Source organism: Xylocopa sonorina, chromosome 4, assembly GCF_050948175.1.
Source record: "Xylocopa sonorina isolate GNS202 chromosome 4, iyXylSono1_principal, whole genome shotgun sequence".
NCBI classification, from domain to species: domain Eukaryota; kingdom Metazoa; phylum Arthropoda; class Insecta; order Hymenoptera; family Apidae; genus Xylocopa; species Xylocopa sonorina.
Window position 1 is genome coordinate 4,180,666 of NC_135196.1, and position 17,461 is coordinate 4,198,126.

Sequence of the window (17,461 nt, forward strand, 5' to 3'; positions counted from 1 at the left end):
TCTAAGATGGACGCGTGTACTAATTGTAAATTTGAAGATTTGACGAAATTGAAAATACACGCATTAGATTCTCGCATGCATTTAATTCTCCTAAGATGGACGCGTGTACTAATTGTAAATTTGAAAAATTTGACGAATTTCGTAGACGCACGCGTCGCATTTCGCATACGTCTAATCCCTTTAAAATGGACGCGTGCAATAATCTGAGATTTAAAAATGTGACGAATTTCGAAAACGCATGCATCTAATTCCTTCGAAACGGGGGACGAACGGTACGTAGTCGAATTCGAAGGTCATTCGAGAGATGTTACACTGTGCGGAGGTATACGCAAACTCCTAAGCTCGGTTTCGAACAAATCACGGGGAACACGCGATTCGTAGGGATCGCGATCAAGGGTCTGGTAATAAAAATGCCATGAAATTTCGAGGGATCAGTGAAAGGATTCGCATGCGATCGTGCAAAGCGGACTCGACGACGAACGGGGAAAAAAGTAAAGGTGGAGCCCGATTTTCTGCTATTGTTTCTATCGTTCGATCAGCGTTCCTCCTATTTTTGTTCTCTTTTTTCGTTTCTTTTTTGGTTTTTTAACGGACATATTATTGACGACTCGATATCGATAGATCGGCACCCCAAACGTGATCCACTTTATTTCTTCGGCTCGTCGTTTTGCGCGGGAGTCGAGAGCACTTCCTGGCGGACCTTGTGACCCCGGAAGCTCGCTTGGATTTTCGTCGCCGCCTTGTGTAGATCGGGATCCGTCAGATCGATACCCTCGAGCTCGTTCACGGCGTCCATCGCCTGAAACAATGGATTGCAACGTTCGCATATAAGAATGTCCATTTTTCTAAACGTATAAATGTTTCTTATAGAAACCCAATGTATCATTAGTCGTCATTTTATTAGTCAAAGGCTTTTACGTTCATTGAAAGTAATAAATTATAGATTTAAATTAAGAAATTGCACATTTTTTTAAAGTAATAGTTAATTATACGCGTATAAATGCTTGGTGAAGTCTAGATCTTAATTTTCTTGAACTAAGTAAATATTTGATTCAAGAAAACCGACTTCGCTTAATCAAACATCTTGCGTAGACATTTCATTAGCGTAATAAGAAATAAATTAATCACTCGGATTAAATGAGATATCCTTCACCCTAGTAAATTTTTCGCAAATGATAGAGCAATTTTATAATTTAATGCGCTGCTCGTGTCTTTCGTAGTTTACAGTGAAAGCTTATGTTTTACTAAAATTGCTGAACTTCATAAAATTAATTAAAATTGTCTATCAAACTAGTTTTAAGCGAGATGGGCAATTTCAACATCGACGTGCAGACCTCTAATAAATTGCAAATTGCTATTACGTGACCATTCAAGAACGTGTCTGGACTAAAAGTGGTCGAGTGTTTCTGACAAGTTTTAAACAATTTAGGATCGTCTCTTCGATACTGCACAGTGATCTATAAAACAATTATGAACGTCAAAATCATGTCTACAGATTGTATGCTTCATTACAAATAAACCTAAAACATATATTTGTAACAGAAAGCATACAAACCGACATTATAAATATTATAATGGATTCGTTAATTTGTGATGGCTAACAGTGGCAAGTAATTTATTTATTACGTTTCTAAGACAAACTGAAATTTAAATAACTTAAAATATACTATTGCAATCGCATCTTTTCGAATATAAATGTATATGGAGTTAAATTTATTACAAAATTTATTTTAGAAAGAAAAGTAATTGTAATATTTCATTTCTGTTATTGCAATTTAATATTTCTGACTGTCCTTTCTCTTTGGCTATTTATTAGAAACATTACAGTTCTTTTTAGCTGTTTACCAAACTTTATGCAAGAGTAAAGTGTAGGCGTCCCAGTATTTTAATTTCAACGTGTAATTAATTTACTCAGTTGAAAAGGAAAGAGAAATTGAACAGAACAACGTAAATTTTATGCATGTGTTTCGTTAAATATGATAGTAATTATAATTTCGTTAGAAATCTGGCGGCCCACCGTCAGACACATCGTAGGTCGTACTACTGAAGTCCCACGTGCCGCTTATTTTGGCATCAGATTTTTCAAAAGCCGCGTCCATTTAGCAAACTCATTTTACGACATAGTAGGCACCTCTTTTACCGCTAGGGTGCGCTAAACGTTCACTGGCAAAGAAATCCTCTTTCTGAGCCGCCTTTAAACAGGATTTCGTGAATGGACAGACCCCCGCGGTGGCGGATGGGTTTTAAATGAGAGTTTCACTTTCAATATAAGCGAGAACAAAATTTGTATACTTTTTCACCTGGAAAATTGTAATTTTCTCTACGAAGAGGATTCCTGTACGATATAGAGGTATATTAAATTCGCACGTAACGTGTTAAAGTTCAAATGTGAAATGATGTGAATTAGATTTGAAATTAGATTTACTATCACATTTTATTCTCTTGTATGTTGGATTATAAATCTATGGATTACAAGAACTCCCATAACGCGCATTCATATGGCTGTATTAAAAATAATCGCGTAGAAAATCTCAAGAAAAATTAAAGCTGATGTAATTTTAACCAGTTAACTGTGGTATTTAGTTACAAAAGATTACCACAGGGTGCGGAATTAAAAACAAGCAGCGACGTGTATACACGTCGAACGCAAAATGGCAAATGGTACTATTATACATTTTACGAAAGACGAGGAAGGATTATATTTTTATTTGCCAAAAAAACTAACAATTCGTTTCTGAATACGCTATTCTTGCTAAAAGCTTGAAAATTGTCAAAAAATAATAAAATACATAATCAAGAAAAATTGAAGATAGCAAGAATAAACAAGAAAAATAAGAAAATAGTTTACAAAATTTCAAGCTATGTATATAAAGGTAATATATTACCAAATAATGTTCTTATTGGTTCGATGAGTATACACGTCGAACGCACTTAACTGGTTAATTAAGAAAAAGGCGAAAATATAGAAAAATTCCTGCTCTATTCTCATAATTCCTCAATTCACAGCCAATGTCCGTGATCGCGCACTCAGTGATCGTAGGCGCCCTCTAACTTTAGGCTCGATCGTAACGAACCTGAGCGGGCGTCACGTCGCGACGTGGGTGCGGAGACCAGTCTTGGAAGAAGGTGCCGGCGTGGGACATGCAAAAGAGGTTTATAAACATGTAGATTGCAATTACGCGCGGACGTATTTGCATTCGAGCCACCCTCCTGCCGCCTCGACCCGGCGTTAAACCGTCCGCCCTCGCCCTCGCCGTCCTTTCCATTTTACTCGCGGACACACGAGGCGTCCGTCTGCGAGGGTTTCTCGTGGCCTTCCGTACTTCTCGCTCGAAGCGAGACAGGCTACGCGGACCTTCGTGCTCGAGTGTTATTCGTCAACCGGGTGAGTCGTCAGCCGGTTCGATAGTTTCGATGGACGGGATCGTCGCTGATAACGGGTTTAATTATGAGTAATGCACCGTGATTGATGACGTTACTTTTCTCAGCCGTCTTTTCTCGTTTCAATTCGCCCTTGGTCTTTAGAGCGGAGGGATTTAGGTATTTTGTAATCAGTCTGGGCAATCGTGGACACGAGGCGGTAGCAAATACCAGTTTCCTCAGTGAGGTTGAAGCGATTAGAAGAATTTGCTTTATTGTAACCAGTTTTGAGAGCTGAATGACTAGTGGATTTGTAGATGATGAATATAGATGGACTTTATTTTTTATAATGTCACATCTTGCGGTTAATTAAAGTTTTAGTTTTTTCTCTGTTGAGGATACCTTCGTCTTTAGATTTTGTTGTATAGTATCGTATTCGAAGGAATCATGAGTTACAACTTAACTGTTTTTTTGAAAAATGATGTAGATACATTTATTAATATTTGTATACGTTTTTGTGAATATATATTATTCAGAAATTTAATAAAAACATTGGGAAAAGCTTCTAATACCCAATTATTAAATAATACGTGTGCTATTATTAAATAGTACGTACAGAACACATTTTTCATAAGAAATCAAATTACCATCGACTGTTTCGCTTCTCTTATATAATTTCTTACAAAAATGAGCGATGGCAAAAAAGCATGCGTAGTCCAGCCATAACAGATGCGACTTCGAATACCTCGAACAGTCTCACAGGATCTCTACTAGACAACTGTGCTGAAAACCTGAAGCAATCTACTTAACGCGACTTTCCGTGAATTGTTTAAGCGCAGTGACGCAACGCATCCCAAGGAAAAGTGACGAAGAGCGATGATCCCGATGCGCAACGGTGAAAAACGCGAAGGCAGGCTTTAAAGTTTAAAGTCTTCGCGAAGCCTGCGAGCTTTCAGCCGACGAGGACCGCTGAGATGGCACTTCGCGTTTTTTTGAATCTCGAACGCTCGCCAACTTCGTTTAATGGCCTGTGGTTTCTCGAGGTCGCAACCGCTCCCTCCCCCCTGGCAAATAAAGTGCAATTTCGGTGCAGTTCCGTTTAATTAATCCCACGGCCGTTCGATTGGTCGAGGTCGACGCGTCGAGTCGCGGGAGAAATGGAGAACGATGGATGCGCGTCGAGGGTAGCGCGCCTCGTTGTTTCAGCTGCCGTAGGTGTATCGATCACGCTCGATTAAATGCCGTGCTTGGTTTTTTTTTATACGGACGCGGACACCGAATCGATGATACCGCTTCTGAAAAAACGCTGCCGTTAATTAACCGACTTTAATTGCCTCCATGTGAGAACTGCTTGGTCGCGGAATTGACTGCCACAAAAAAGTTGTCTCGATTCTACTGGCGAAGAGTTTCAGGGGATGATGAAATTTGTGGTGTTTTAAGGGTTTTCTTTTTTTATTCGTGGCCTTATCGATTATTTCTATATAAAAGTGTACATAGATTTATGTAGACCTGGAATTTGCCAGATTTATTTTATTAATATTTATTTCTATAATTCTAAGGTGTATGTTTCGTAAATTTTGTTACTTTCGTTTATAATTGTAATATTATTTGTTGGCCAATGATCTTTTCGGCTATATATTGCGTTTTCATTGCGTTATATAAGTAAATAGATTAATGACTTTATCAAGAACGTTTCATTTGGTTACTCTAAACAAAAATTATTTCTTGTGCCTCCGCCAAAACGTATCTTCGAAATAATTGTGCAGACGCAGTGAAGAGTGTCGTGGTTAATAAAGTACGCTAATTTTGGTTCAGTAAATTATGTGCAAGTATTGCAGAAACAAATTCGATAACTTAGAACTCACCCAGACGAGTTCTTCCTAGAACAAAATGAGAAGACCTTCAAGAATTTCCTTGAAAAATAGGAAAAATCTTTTGTCAACCCAATATTGTATCATTCTCACATTATAAAGCAATCTATTTAAAGCTATTATTGAAGTAAATAATAGCTTTAGCCTCTATGCTATTCAATTAAAAGACTACTAATCAACCATAATATATTTCTTTCCACGCGAAGAGAAATGTGGCTTTTATTCGACAATTTAATTATCTTTAGATTCACTTATACCTGAGAAAACAATACACAATTCCAATATGTTTTAATTTCTTAAAAAATTTGGTCGAAGAACATTGTTTAAATAAACTGGAGGTTCGACAAAATTCCGTTCCAAATATCTTTCTATTTTAGAATTTTTATCCTTTCTCTTAAAGTGGAATTTTTTTATTCAACAAGCATCCATCGCATTGCGTGGAACAGAGAAGGATAACCACGCTAAATTGAAACAAAAACCGTGGGCAGCGTCGATAAAAACTAGACGGAGCGTTGAAAATTAAATGGCGGGGTAGTCCGGGTTAGGCGCGCCGCAATTTATCGGTAGTTGAAAGCGATTTATCGGGATCAATTATTCACGAGGCTGCGATTAATTAGTCGAGTCGATGGAAGCGCCCACCGCGTCACGGGAACAATGTCTGTTAGGGCCTAATAATTTTCCATTGGCTGGGAAATCGCCCACGGGCAGGCGTCAAACTTTATTCCCCGGCTCGTCTTAGCTCGTACGACCCTTTGATTACCAATTAAACGGAAGTTCAACCCTTCCGGCTAACAAGTCCATCGTCCTCGACAGCCTTCGGAATTCTGCTTCCGTATTGGCGTACCGATCGCGGAAAGTTAACGCGGATTAACTTCTGGTCTCTCTTGCTAACTCGTCGCCATTTTGGAGACCACCGTTCAGGGGCGAAAGTTCGGTTATTCGATTAATATAATTGAGAATGTTGGACTACTGGTGTGTTTCGCATTTGTATTATTAAAAAATACTATTTTCGTTTGTGAAAAAATATTTTGCCTTTGAATTTGAGATAGATGTGGTTCTCCAGAGCCTACAGAATTCAGATCGCGGAAAGTTAACGCGGATTAACTTTCGAGGTCTCTTGCTAACTCGTCGCCATTTTGAAGACGACCGTTCTGGGGCGAAAGTTCGGTTATTCGATTAATATAATTGAGAATGTTGGACTACTGGTGTGTTTCGCATTTGTATTATTAAAAAATACTATTTTCGTTTGTGAAAAAATATTTTGCCTTTGAATTTGAGATAGATGTGGTTGATAAGAGGTTTTTTAAGTTTATTAGTCAGGATAAGGACTGTTGGTGGTTTGGAAACGATGGAATCCTGCGTCGCCATGTTTATAATGGATGTTTGGTTAACTTTATGGAGAAAAGGAATCGCGTGTTTGGTTTTTTAAGTAACTTCGGAATGTTCACTTTTTATAGTAGTTTTAAATATTTTGTATCGATTAGAAAACTTGTTACACGTAGTCCTAACGCATTGGTGAGAAGAAATTATTGATTTACACGTCATTATAGTTGGAAGCAGGGCTTCTTGAAACGACTTTTTTACTGGCTATAAAACGACTTATGTAGGGAAAGTGTTTGAAACACCTGGGAAGACTTATCGCAGCAGTTACTGTTTCCTGTAGTATTTTATAGCAGGGAAGAATTTTTAGTTGATAGGACGAATTAAATAAACCAACGTGTGAATGAAAGGTGAGAAGATAAATGTAATATATTTGTTAAGCTTTTACACTCGTAATAAAATTTGAAATTTATGAATAATTTAAAAATCTTTCTATTAATTGGAGAGTTCCTTAATTTTTCGAACAATTTTAGTAGAAGGGTTTTTTTTAACGACATTTGTTAACGACATTTAAATATTCTTTATCATTTACAATTTCATTAATTTTATGCAATCTAGTTTCTAAAATTCTATATAAATTTTGCATAAAATCTTTCAATTCAAAGCACTGTGATTCTAATTTATGTAAAAATTCAAGGTGGCGATATATATGCGTATGTTAACGATTATTGAGACGCGTAGAAAAAGGTGGTGTGAAAAGACTGTTACAAAATATTTCACAACGCATTATACAGTTTTTCAACTTCCACGCAAATTTGTTTCCATACTCCGCAACCCTTATACTTCACCCGTGGTACACGTCCACTTTTTACAAAAATTCCAACCTGCTATTTTTCTTTCACGCGTCGTACAAAGCTCTGAATCCGTGGACGTAATTTCAGCTCTGAACGTTTTTACCTGAAAAATCATTTATCTTCGGCGTGAAACGTCCGTAAGTCGAAGCGACGTTTAATTTTGTCGAATTTTCAAACCAGTCGAATGATCTATCATTATCGTAGAGCGACTAGAGGTCTGTCAATGAAATCTGTCGAACCCAAACATCTTAAATCTTAATTAATGTTTAGCACATTTATTTACCATGCACTCTAATGCATTGTAATTTATTTTCTATCGCTGCAGACGATGCAGGAGTTTCTTAATAAGTATTCGAGACGTGGAAGAACGCGAGATTCAACGACGACGTCCTCGCCTCGCTATTGACAATCTGTGCGAAGAGGCCATCGAGGTACGGACGTTTTTATGGTTGATGACAATCGTTCGAAGATGAGATCTCCTGTTTATAGAGCCTGAATAAACGTACCCCTATTTATGCGAGCATATTCCAAACGCTATAAACATTTCAGAATAAGAAGTCTATTTTTCTTGAAAATTTTAGCAATATTCTAAAAAAAAAAATAAAGTTTGAAACGTGTTAAATAAATTCTGCACGTAATTGCTTAGTTATAAATAATGTATATTACTCTATTAAATAACACGCTTTGAGGAGAGAGTAGAGTTCGAAACGTATGGAACTCCGCTGAAAATGCTTTTAAACGTAAACAAGCTGGAAATTCGTTAACACCAATTTACATGAAAACCCACTGGCACCGATTTTAATCGAAAAATTCATGGAAGCTAATAGAAAAAGCACATATGTGCGAAACAAATTTTACATATCGCTCGATTCTTCCTGTTTTTCGTTATATACAAACTGCTAATTTTTTATTCGCCGTTTAAATGTTGCAGAAAAAAAAAATAAAAAATATTCGCACAATCTTTCACTCGCAACGCAAGACATTTATCCGAATAAATCGCAACATTCCACGAAACATGCACGCGATATTCTTATTTTTGCATACCATTTGAACGCGCGTATCAACATCGCCCCAGCAAACTATATATCAAAAGCACAAAAAGATAGCAACGTGACAAATCGCGAACCTACCCCTGCGAACCGATTTCCGCCAGTATTGCATCGGAAAGAAACGCGCGATTCATCATTCGCACAAAGAATAAATAAATTTCAAAGGACCATCCCTCGATATCTCGTTCTTTCAACGACGCGGCAGCCATAACTTTGCCGCGATCGCGTTCGAAAAACCGATAAAGGACACAGAGGGCCGCAACCACCCCGCAACGCTACACGTTCCACGGTGTGGACGCAATGGTGGCCGTGCAACCGGTTGGAAATTATGCGCTCTCGTACCCACTGTACGTCACTGGATAATTATTGTTCCCCTGTATGGTCTGCAATATTTGCGTTTCGAACTTCAACGAGCATGCGAACGAACCTCCTCGGACGCGTCCGCCGCCACATTTGCATTCTGTCCGTGGCCCGCGAAAGAAACTTGTTTTACGAGCCTTCGGGGGCTGAAACGATGATTTATTTATAAATGCAGCCTGTGAATAGTTACGACTCGGCCAGGATACGCGCTCTGTGCAAGTTTCTGTGTAGTTTGGACCCCTCGCGACTGTGTAATATAGTTAAAGGGGTAAATGGAGAACGTTGGTGGCCTCCATTTATTGAAGAAAATGATACAGCTTGTTATTTTGTTCAGGATTCATTTTTTTTAGTACTCGATATAACAAGTATTGAATATTTATTGATAATTAATTTTATAATTTTTGCAATAGAGTATTTTGTTACTTATATACCGACACATTTACAATTTTATGAAGACACTAAAAATACATAGATCGTTATATAAAAAAAAATTATAGCCAAGTAAACTGCAAAATATGAAAATTATTCGTGGAATTATTTTCTTTTTAATATTATACATATCTCGCGATAATAATTATTTACTTGAGTCCCTCAGAATTCGGTAGAAAAATTAATTTACGATTGCTCGTACAGAATTGCGAAGAGAGGAATAATTTTCTCCGAGTACTCTCTAAGAATGATTACCTCATCTTGAAATTGTTCATAGAAGAAAAGTGTTGCGTTCACCCTGTACAAGAACGCTATGACATTTATTTCGCGGCATTCTCTATGTACAGGTTTCCTCTGGACACGGTCTTTACGGATAATGGTTGTTTTACTCCCGTGGAAATTGTTTTCGGTGGAAACACTCGCGAAGAAAAATAGGAGGTTTTCCTTGAAGGAACCATTAGCATTGTCGTTTTCACGCTCCCCTTCCCAAGAGAAATTCGTGACGCTATTAATGTGCTGTAATGCCGGGGAGATCTTTCTCTCGTTTTCTACGCTTTCGAAATGTGTTCGCGTCTTAGTAAACTAATTTATGGGGACGCTCTTCATTGTTTCTGCGCTTTAATATACCTCCAATACGTTTTCTCGTACAATATCAAATTGCTTCGTCAATTAAAAGCAAAGTTATACTCAATTTGCTTCGTTACATTGCAAAACAATTTCGCAGTCAGAAATTATTTCAATGAACGTTTATTATTAACAGAATAGTGATTATTTACTTATCGATACCTAATTCTGTATATATGTATATATAAAGAAAAAATTGTATATAGCATTTGATCAGTTTAGAAGGTTATTGCTATCATTTATTGCTATCAAATGCTGCAAATTAAGATTGATACAAATACCGTGTCAAAGTGTGGCTACGTTACAAATGTGGAATTACTTTGTCGCACCGGCTACGTCGAGATTCAAATTCTCGAAAAGTAATTTGAATGCAAATTATTCTATACATTCCAACCGCGCGGTACAGCGTGATGTATGTACAGAATTTCCATGGAATTACAAACAATATTATTGCTGCCCTATTCGAGATCTACCCTTTTTAAGCGGGCGCAAAGTTAATATCGTTTCTGCTTGAAAATTCATCGAGCCATCTCGGCGAGAGGAGAACGGGACGTTAGATTGGTCCAACGAAAGGACAACTATTCGAAAACGGGGAAATTTTATTCCTCAGGGACGCGAAAACTTTTTCCAGCAAAGAATTATATTTCCCAGGACACGATGCAGCGTCTAGGAAAGAAGGCGAGCAAGACGCCGCAGGTGTTCGAGTCTGTAAGTCCTTCAAGACAGTTTTTAGAACGTGATATTATCATTTCTTTTCCGTTTTTCGTTCCAATCGTTCCGTTTTAATCTGAACAAGTGTCCCACTGATGCGTCAGAGCCAATCAAATTTATTTAAAAGAATTCGTGGGCCTTTAACGAACATCGAACGTCTCAACGAAAGAAAATATAAAAGTTAACATAATTTACTTAATATTCCATGTACGAATTAAAAATTGCTCTTCAATTGATATTATTTAATACAGTAATACTAGAAAATTCGAATATCCAATAATTCGCGATTCAAGTGCGTCGAATGAAAAGAGATAATATCCGTTAAATGAATATTTTCATTATTTCGCTCGGGAACCGTGTCATCTAAAGATAGAAGAAACGTTTTACGTAAAAGTATAGCAGAGAACGAGTTTAACTTTTGTAGTTCGCTTCGAAACTGTAATTGGACATGAAACGTTCGCTACTGAATGGCAAAGCCGTTAATGTCGGAGTTAAATGCATACATAGATCGCGATACCAATAGGACCCCGAGATTATCTTGAATAATTACAGATGCTACAGATAGCTATGCAATTGAAACACCGGGCAGACGTCCAGATTATTATGTACTGCTTTACAATAGCTGGGAGGGCCGGTTCCCATGGCTACACGCGTTCATTATTCAAGGTACACACTGTTCGCAAATAATTAATGGTGTGTGCTGTAAATACTCTGTACCGCGGTTTAAGAAGTGTTTATGTTGTTCTGAAGCAAACGCAAAATACCACGAGTAAATAAAATGTGAAATAAAGTAATTGCTGGTCGGTGAACGCTTAAAGGTTCATAAATTTCTGTTTTATGATTTTATGAACGTTCTCACGCCGATATAAAGTCGTCGAATAAAGTAAATAAGTTTATTGATTTTGTGGTTGCGTTTATATAAATATTCATGGATGGTTAAAAATTTATTTAATCGTCTTTCTCCAGATTTTTAATATATCAAATTGTACGATGCCTTTTAAATTCGTCGAGCATCGATTAATAAAAGTTATCGTTACTTCTCGGTTTAAAATTAGATCCTGAAAGTTACCTGGTTTTATCCTAAAGCCATTCAGAAACTTCCCCCGTATAAATATCCCAAATCCATCTATTGCCGTAATACTTGCCTCAGTTTCTAAAGTTGGATCGATCAAATTTCCAGTTACGTTTGCTCAGTTTCAAATTAGATTCTCGAGCACGGACGAAGCTACGAAGTCTAATTTTTAACAGATACGCTGAAGATTCTTCAAACACGTATTTGGAAACATGTAACTCTTCTCATACAATTTTAAGCAGACAGAATTACAGTCTAATAACACAATTTGTAGTCTTTCTTTTTTTTCCCTATAAATATCTGTTATAATAGTAATAAATCGATACATTAATAAAAGTAGTGTGAGACTTTTGAAAGATCTACTATACATTAAACGTTCAGCATAAAATCATTACCTTCAAATTTCCATTTATAAGTATATAATAATTTATTCAATATTTAATTACTTATTCAATTGTGAACAAGTATTATCATAAAAGATAAAAAAGACCACAACATCAACAACATACTCTCTTACCAATCGTGCATTTATTTCTAATAATAAAACTACCCCTATCATTATATACAATCCACCAAGAACGTAACGCTTCTCACAAACTGCTGAAAAGGATCGATAATACCTAAACTAGCCAATTGGCCACGATTTCCTTCCCCGAAACTAGATCCCCCTAGTTCCATCAATCTGTCCACCCACAAAATATTCAAACACCCCGAGAGTCAACCGGAAATTAACAAATCCTCGCGCAACGTCCCCATCAATAGCGGATGCGCGCGAAGCGTCTCTAATGGAGCGACGTGGTAGCGTTGCTCTTCAAGAAGTTTGTCTTAGATTCCTGTCTGTCGATAAAGCGATAAAGTGTAAGAAATTGCAACTAAGACTGGAAATTAAAAAACATTCAGAAAATTAAAAAGTATTTCAAGTGCAAACTGTGTCTTGAAGAATTTTTATCTCCACGTTTCGTCGACATTGTAGTTAGCTTCATTAGGGGTGGATCTGAGGACGCGGTTCAGGAAACTGTTCTCACCCTCGAAAACAGTTTTTCATCCAAAGCGTATCTGTGTCTAGGGTAGAAGACATCTGGAAGACGACGAGTTTTCTCTTGAAAAGGTAAATCGCTTCAACGCTTTGGCAGCAACGAACGTCACCTTTGAAAGATTTTCTATGGAGCACTCTGGTTATCAACCTTTGAAAATGTGACATGGCGAAACGAGAGATCGTGGTCTAACGACAACAGCAAAAGTATTGCCTTGATATAATCGTGAACGTATGTAGCACGTGAATGTTACTTGTAAACTCATGGAAAACTGTTCGAAAGCTGATCTGTTCCTTCCTTTCAACCTTAACGTTATCTCTTAGATTTAGCCTCTTAGCACTACGCACCATTATAGTGGCTTTCGCGGATTTAAGGCGTACCATACTGAATTGTATTATTAATTATTAAAGTAAATTGTTACAATTAAAATGCGTGTATTATATCATTAAGAAAAATTATAATATAATCATCAAACACTTAATTCCAATGAACTCGTGTAAAGAACAGCATTATCCGTCACACATCAGCCGTGCCTAAGAGTTTAGCGACATGGAGGAGGGAAAAATTTCCAAAAATCTCTGTCTTGACCCTCGAAAACGAAAAAAAAGTTTGGATTCACCGCATGTATTAAGTATTTCCATTCTGTGCCACTGTGTGCAACGTCACAGTCGAATCGAGCCGAAAGGGTGCACAGACGCGATTGATAATCGATTATCCGTGTTGGTGAATCAACGCAATGCCAAAGAGGGTAACAATAGCCGGTTTGGGTCGCCAACGAACGAATCGAGCACGAGCAATTGGCACTGCCTCGGAATCCATCGAGCCTGACGCATTAATTATAAAGCAACCTGTACCACGAGGATTACCATGATTCCTCGTCGACATCTTCGCTTGGACGTTCCCTTGAGTGGAATAGCGACGCGATAGAGGCTTACTCTGGGTTTGCTATGGGTTATTGAAGAGCGAACGAGCTTCGACATCTTAGCCTTTGATAATTGCACAGTGGTGTCGATCGATGATATTTCCTTTTGATGGATCAGTCGATTTGTTCCACTGGAAAGGAAACTGGGTGACTTATTGCGTCTTTGAGTGGTTTATTTGTAGGTATATAAAGACAGTTATTTTTATGACTCATAGATAAAGTTTGATTTAATGTTTCTCATTAACTGGTATTTATCGTCAACCCAAATACTGGTTATAGAGGATATCAATTTGTAATTGATTTCCAAGTGCTTTTTGAATGATTCATATTTCTGAGTGTTGGCTGGGTGCAGGCTATTTCTAACTCGTGTCTCGTTTAATTATAAAAACGCGATAAGAGGTCGACGGTATAATTAATGAATCGCGATGGCTCCTGCGCGCCAACGGACTTGTTAATTGCTACTACAGGCATTCTATAACGCTTGGTCGTTATTGAGTGACAAATTGAAAGTGTTTGAACTGCACGTGTTTGTTAAATATATAGGAATTATGTAGAAGGTCAGAGTGTTTTTAATTTATTTAAAAAAACGTTTACTTGAACGAAACAAAAAAGTTAATTTTTGTGAAAAGATTTGTTTGGGTATATAAACTTCTTGGTGCAATAGTTTAGATTGTTTGAGAAATAGTTCGAACTGGAGGATGAATCTTAGCGTTTCGCGTATTCCGTCTGAAGCAAAGATCGAATTGTTAATTGAGATGGCTAATTTTCCGGCTGATTGGAAGGTTATCCACGGAAACGATTTCGTATTGATGTTTCAGGTTTCATGGTGGTAGGATTACACGGAGATATTTGCAGAACCTTTATAATTGTGTCGTTACATTTCTAATTATTGTACCATCGATAACCTTGAAATTATTAAAATTTAACGAACGATAATTGTATTATGATTACCTGCATGGATAGTAATGTTAATTGAATAATTGATCGATTGATTAAATGATTAGAAGACAGGTTAATCATTAAAAATTGTGACTGATTTAATCCATTGATGAAACTAGTTGTCAATTAACTAATTTAATTATTGTCAAAAATTCATATGAATTAATAATTTGTTAGTGATATCCATCAGATTTTTTTTTGTTAAATATTCGAATTTAAAGGGAGTATTTAATAACTGTGTACTATGGCATAAATTTCAATAGTTAATCGTTAATCTACTTGGCGATTAAATAATTGGTTTAGTCGTTAATTCAATCGACGATTAAGTAATATACTTAATCGTTAAATCAATTGACAATTACCTACTCCAACGGTTAACTGGATTACTAATTGCATTAAATGTAATCTAACATTGTATTATACAACAATAGTAATATATTTGAATATCCTTCTTGCTTTTAAATACAATTAAGATTATAAACGCGTGAAAGCCTGTGATATAAGAAATGATGTAAAAAATTGTAGTGTAGTGGCACTTTAAATTCATCCTTTTACAGATCACATTCATCCTTCTGCAGATCGAAGGATGACTCTGATACGCAAAAGGATTAATTTGATTTGCAAAAGGATGAATTCCAAGAGTCAATACTGTATTAATTTTAATAACATATTATTAATCTTTAATAAAGAAAAAGCAACAGACTACATATTGCTCAATTTCAAATACTTCCACAAATTTAAAGAAAGCATTTAGAACTTTCTGAACGAACTCCCGCGAGGACAATTAATTCCGTGACTCCACATGGCTAAATAAATCCATCGCAACCGGTCGTTTAGAAGAAGAAAACAGTCCGTGCTTTCTCCTGTCCCATATATCAACGTCTCGAGTAAATTAAGACGCCAAACTAGTGACGCATGGAAATTCAGTAGTCCAGATGCAAGTAGCGCGATTTAATCCGCATCTGATGCGATTAGTAATTGTACGGTAGTAGGCGGCTGTAACTGCGTCGAACGCCATTACAGAACTGGGACAATTAATACGTAATCGTCTTACACGCTGATACAGCGGGGGCGATGTAATCGCAAACAAGTTGGAGATTTGCTGCGCCCATACTCTCATTAGGGAACTTCGTAGAATCGATGCTGCATCGACGGTTGATTATAGTTTACACTAATGAGGGAGCAAGATGTGTGCGGTGCGTTTAATGATTTCTAAGAAGTCGAGGACATTCGAATTTCGATTTCTTTATCGAATACATTGCGAGTTTATTAGTACAAAATTTATTAGCACAAAAATCGTTACATTAAGTTTAGTTTAGGCTAATCAAATTTTTACGCAAGATGTAAAGCTTGATTTTAAAATAAAGATGCATTTCAGCAGGCTTTAATCATTGACCTGTACTACTGAGAAAGCAACTCAATCGCTCGACAAGCGCGAAAGCGTGCATTACTGCGATATTTTAAGCGAACACAGTCTTAAGGGGAAGCTTTGCGAGAATATTACGTAGTTTTAAGAACCACAGTCGTACAAAGTACAGTGAAAAAGAAGAGCGTGGGTCAACAGAAACCAGACACGCCGTGGAAACTCTTAGAAACGCGCCAAGGCTGTCGCTGCTTTTACCTTATTTCGGAATGCTTCGGTGCAAATGTTGCAAAGCGTGCGTGCATGATGGAAGGAAGAAAAGAGGAGCGAAGAGGCTAGTTAAGGGTAGAAGCAACGGGCGTTTTTACTTTAGTCTTTAGTTTAGTTTTCACTCGGGCCTTTTTAGATGAATTTTTAGAGAAGAGTTTCAGTTGAGGGTCTTCACAGAGTAGACTAAACTTGTTAATAATAAAATTGTTTAAACGAAACTTGTCAACGTTTCAAGCGTTGTCGCTTTACTGCTTCGTTTCTTCGACTGCTGCGCCATTAATGTTTGCGTTTTATTGGTTTCTGTTAATTACGATCGGTTCTGGCGATCCTATAATACCGAAGACGAAGAATTAACTACAGTACAGCTCTATAAGTATATTAGAAAGTATGCATGCATAATCATTGTCGATTGATTAGAAGTTCGGTTGAATATCAGTAGTAATGGTCAATAATTAAATCCTTTCCAAATAAAACTCTCATTGTAAATTTATCAATAAATACTCATCTTACGTTCATTATAATTTAATACTTATTTACTCCATTTTTAATGTTTTTTTAATTTTCTCGTTGCAAAAGTTTTACATAACCATTCGTTCACTGTAAAAAAATAATTCTCCAAATTCTTTACATTGCTATGTAAAGATGTATAAATTATTCAGTCAACGCAAACAGAACTTATTAATTTATTAATGTAGACAGAGGAAATGACGAATAAAAATTGTGTAATTAAACATAAAATACTTTAATTAAAACAAATTAGAGTAACATTCCACTTTGACGAAGCGATAACAGAAAGAATTCATAAATAATTTATAGAAACTGTTCTACGTTTATAATTACAATTAATTGTCGAACAGGGACGGCCAGAGTTAAATAAAGACAAAGAAAAAGAAAATGGCGCTCACTATTAAAAAGGGCATTGCACAAGTAGACGCAAATTACAACTATTCCCTCCCAAATGCCGCTAAATATGTATTGCTCGATAAAAAAGACTGCTATTCAAGCTCTCAAATACTTAACCAATTATCCCCCTTGGCGAACTCCCTCTAACAAGATAAAAAGTGGCCGCGACCTTTAAATGTTCATCGACCTTGCAGCAATCGCTTATGATCGAATACCCCGGGCAATTGCACTTATTCGTCGGCGGCCAATTATTTTAAAAGGTTTCCACCTAAGGGAGCGTTCTTCCTACCCTCGGCCAACCTAACCCACCCTATCGATTCGCGGTCGGCCCGCCACGCACGGCATCCTTCCCGTTCCTCCACCTTCTTCCACCTTTTCCT

General features: G+C 37.0%; 2 protein-coding genes across 2 annotated transcripts in view; both read right to left on the reverse strand.

The window, feature by feature from the left end:
* Nucleotides 1-17,461, reverse strand: part of LOC143423257 (uncharacterized) — a 325,047-nt gene that overhangs the window by 155,190 nt on the left and 152,396 nt on the right. The gene's annotated exons all lie outside the window — the stretch shown is intronic.
* Igl (IQ calmodulin-binding domain containing protein igloo) overlaps nt 169-17,461 on the reverse strand; it is a 139,844-nt gene continuing 122,551 nt past the window's right edge. The window contains exon 4 of the mRNA XM_076894072.1: nt 169-799. Coding sequence (XP_076750187.1) covers nt 647-799 — 153 coding nt within the window. The 3' untranslated portion in view covers nt 169-646. The remainder of the gene's footprint in view (nt 800-17,461) is intronic.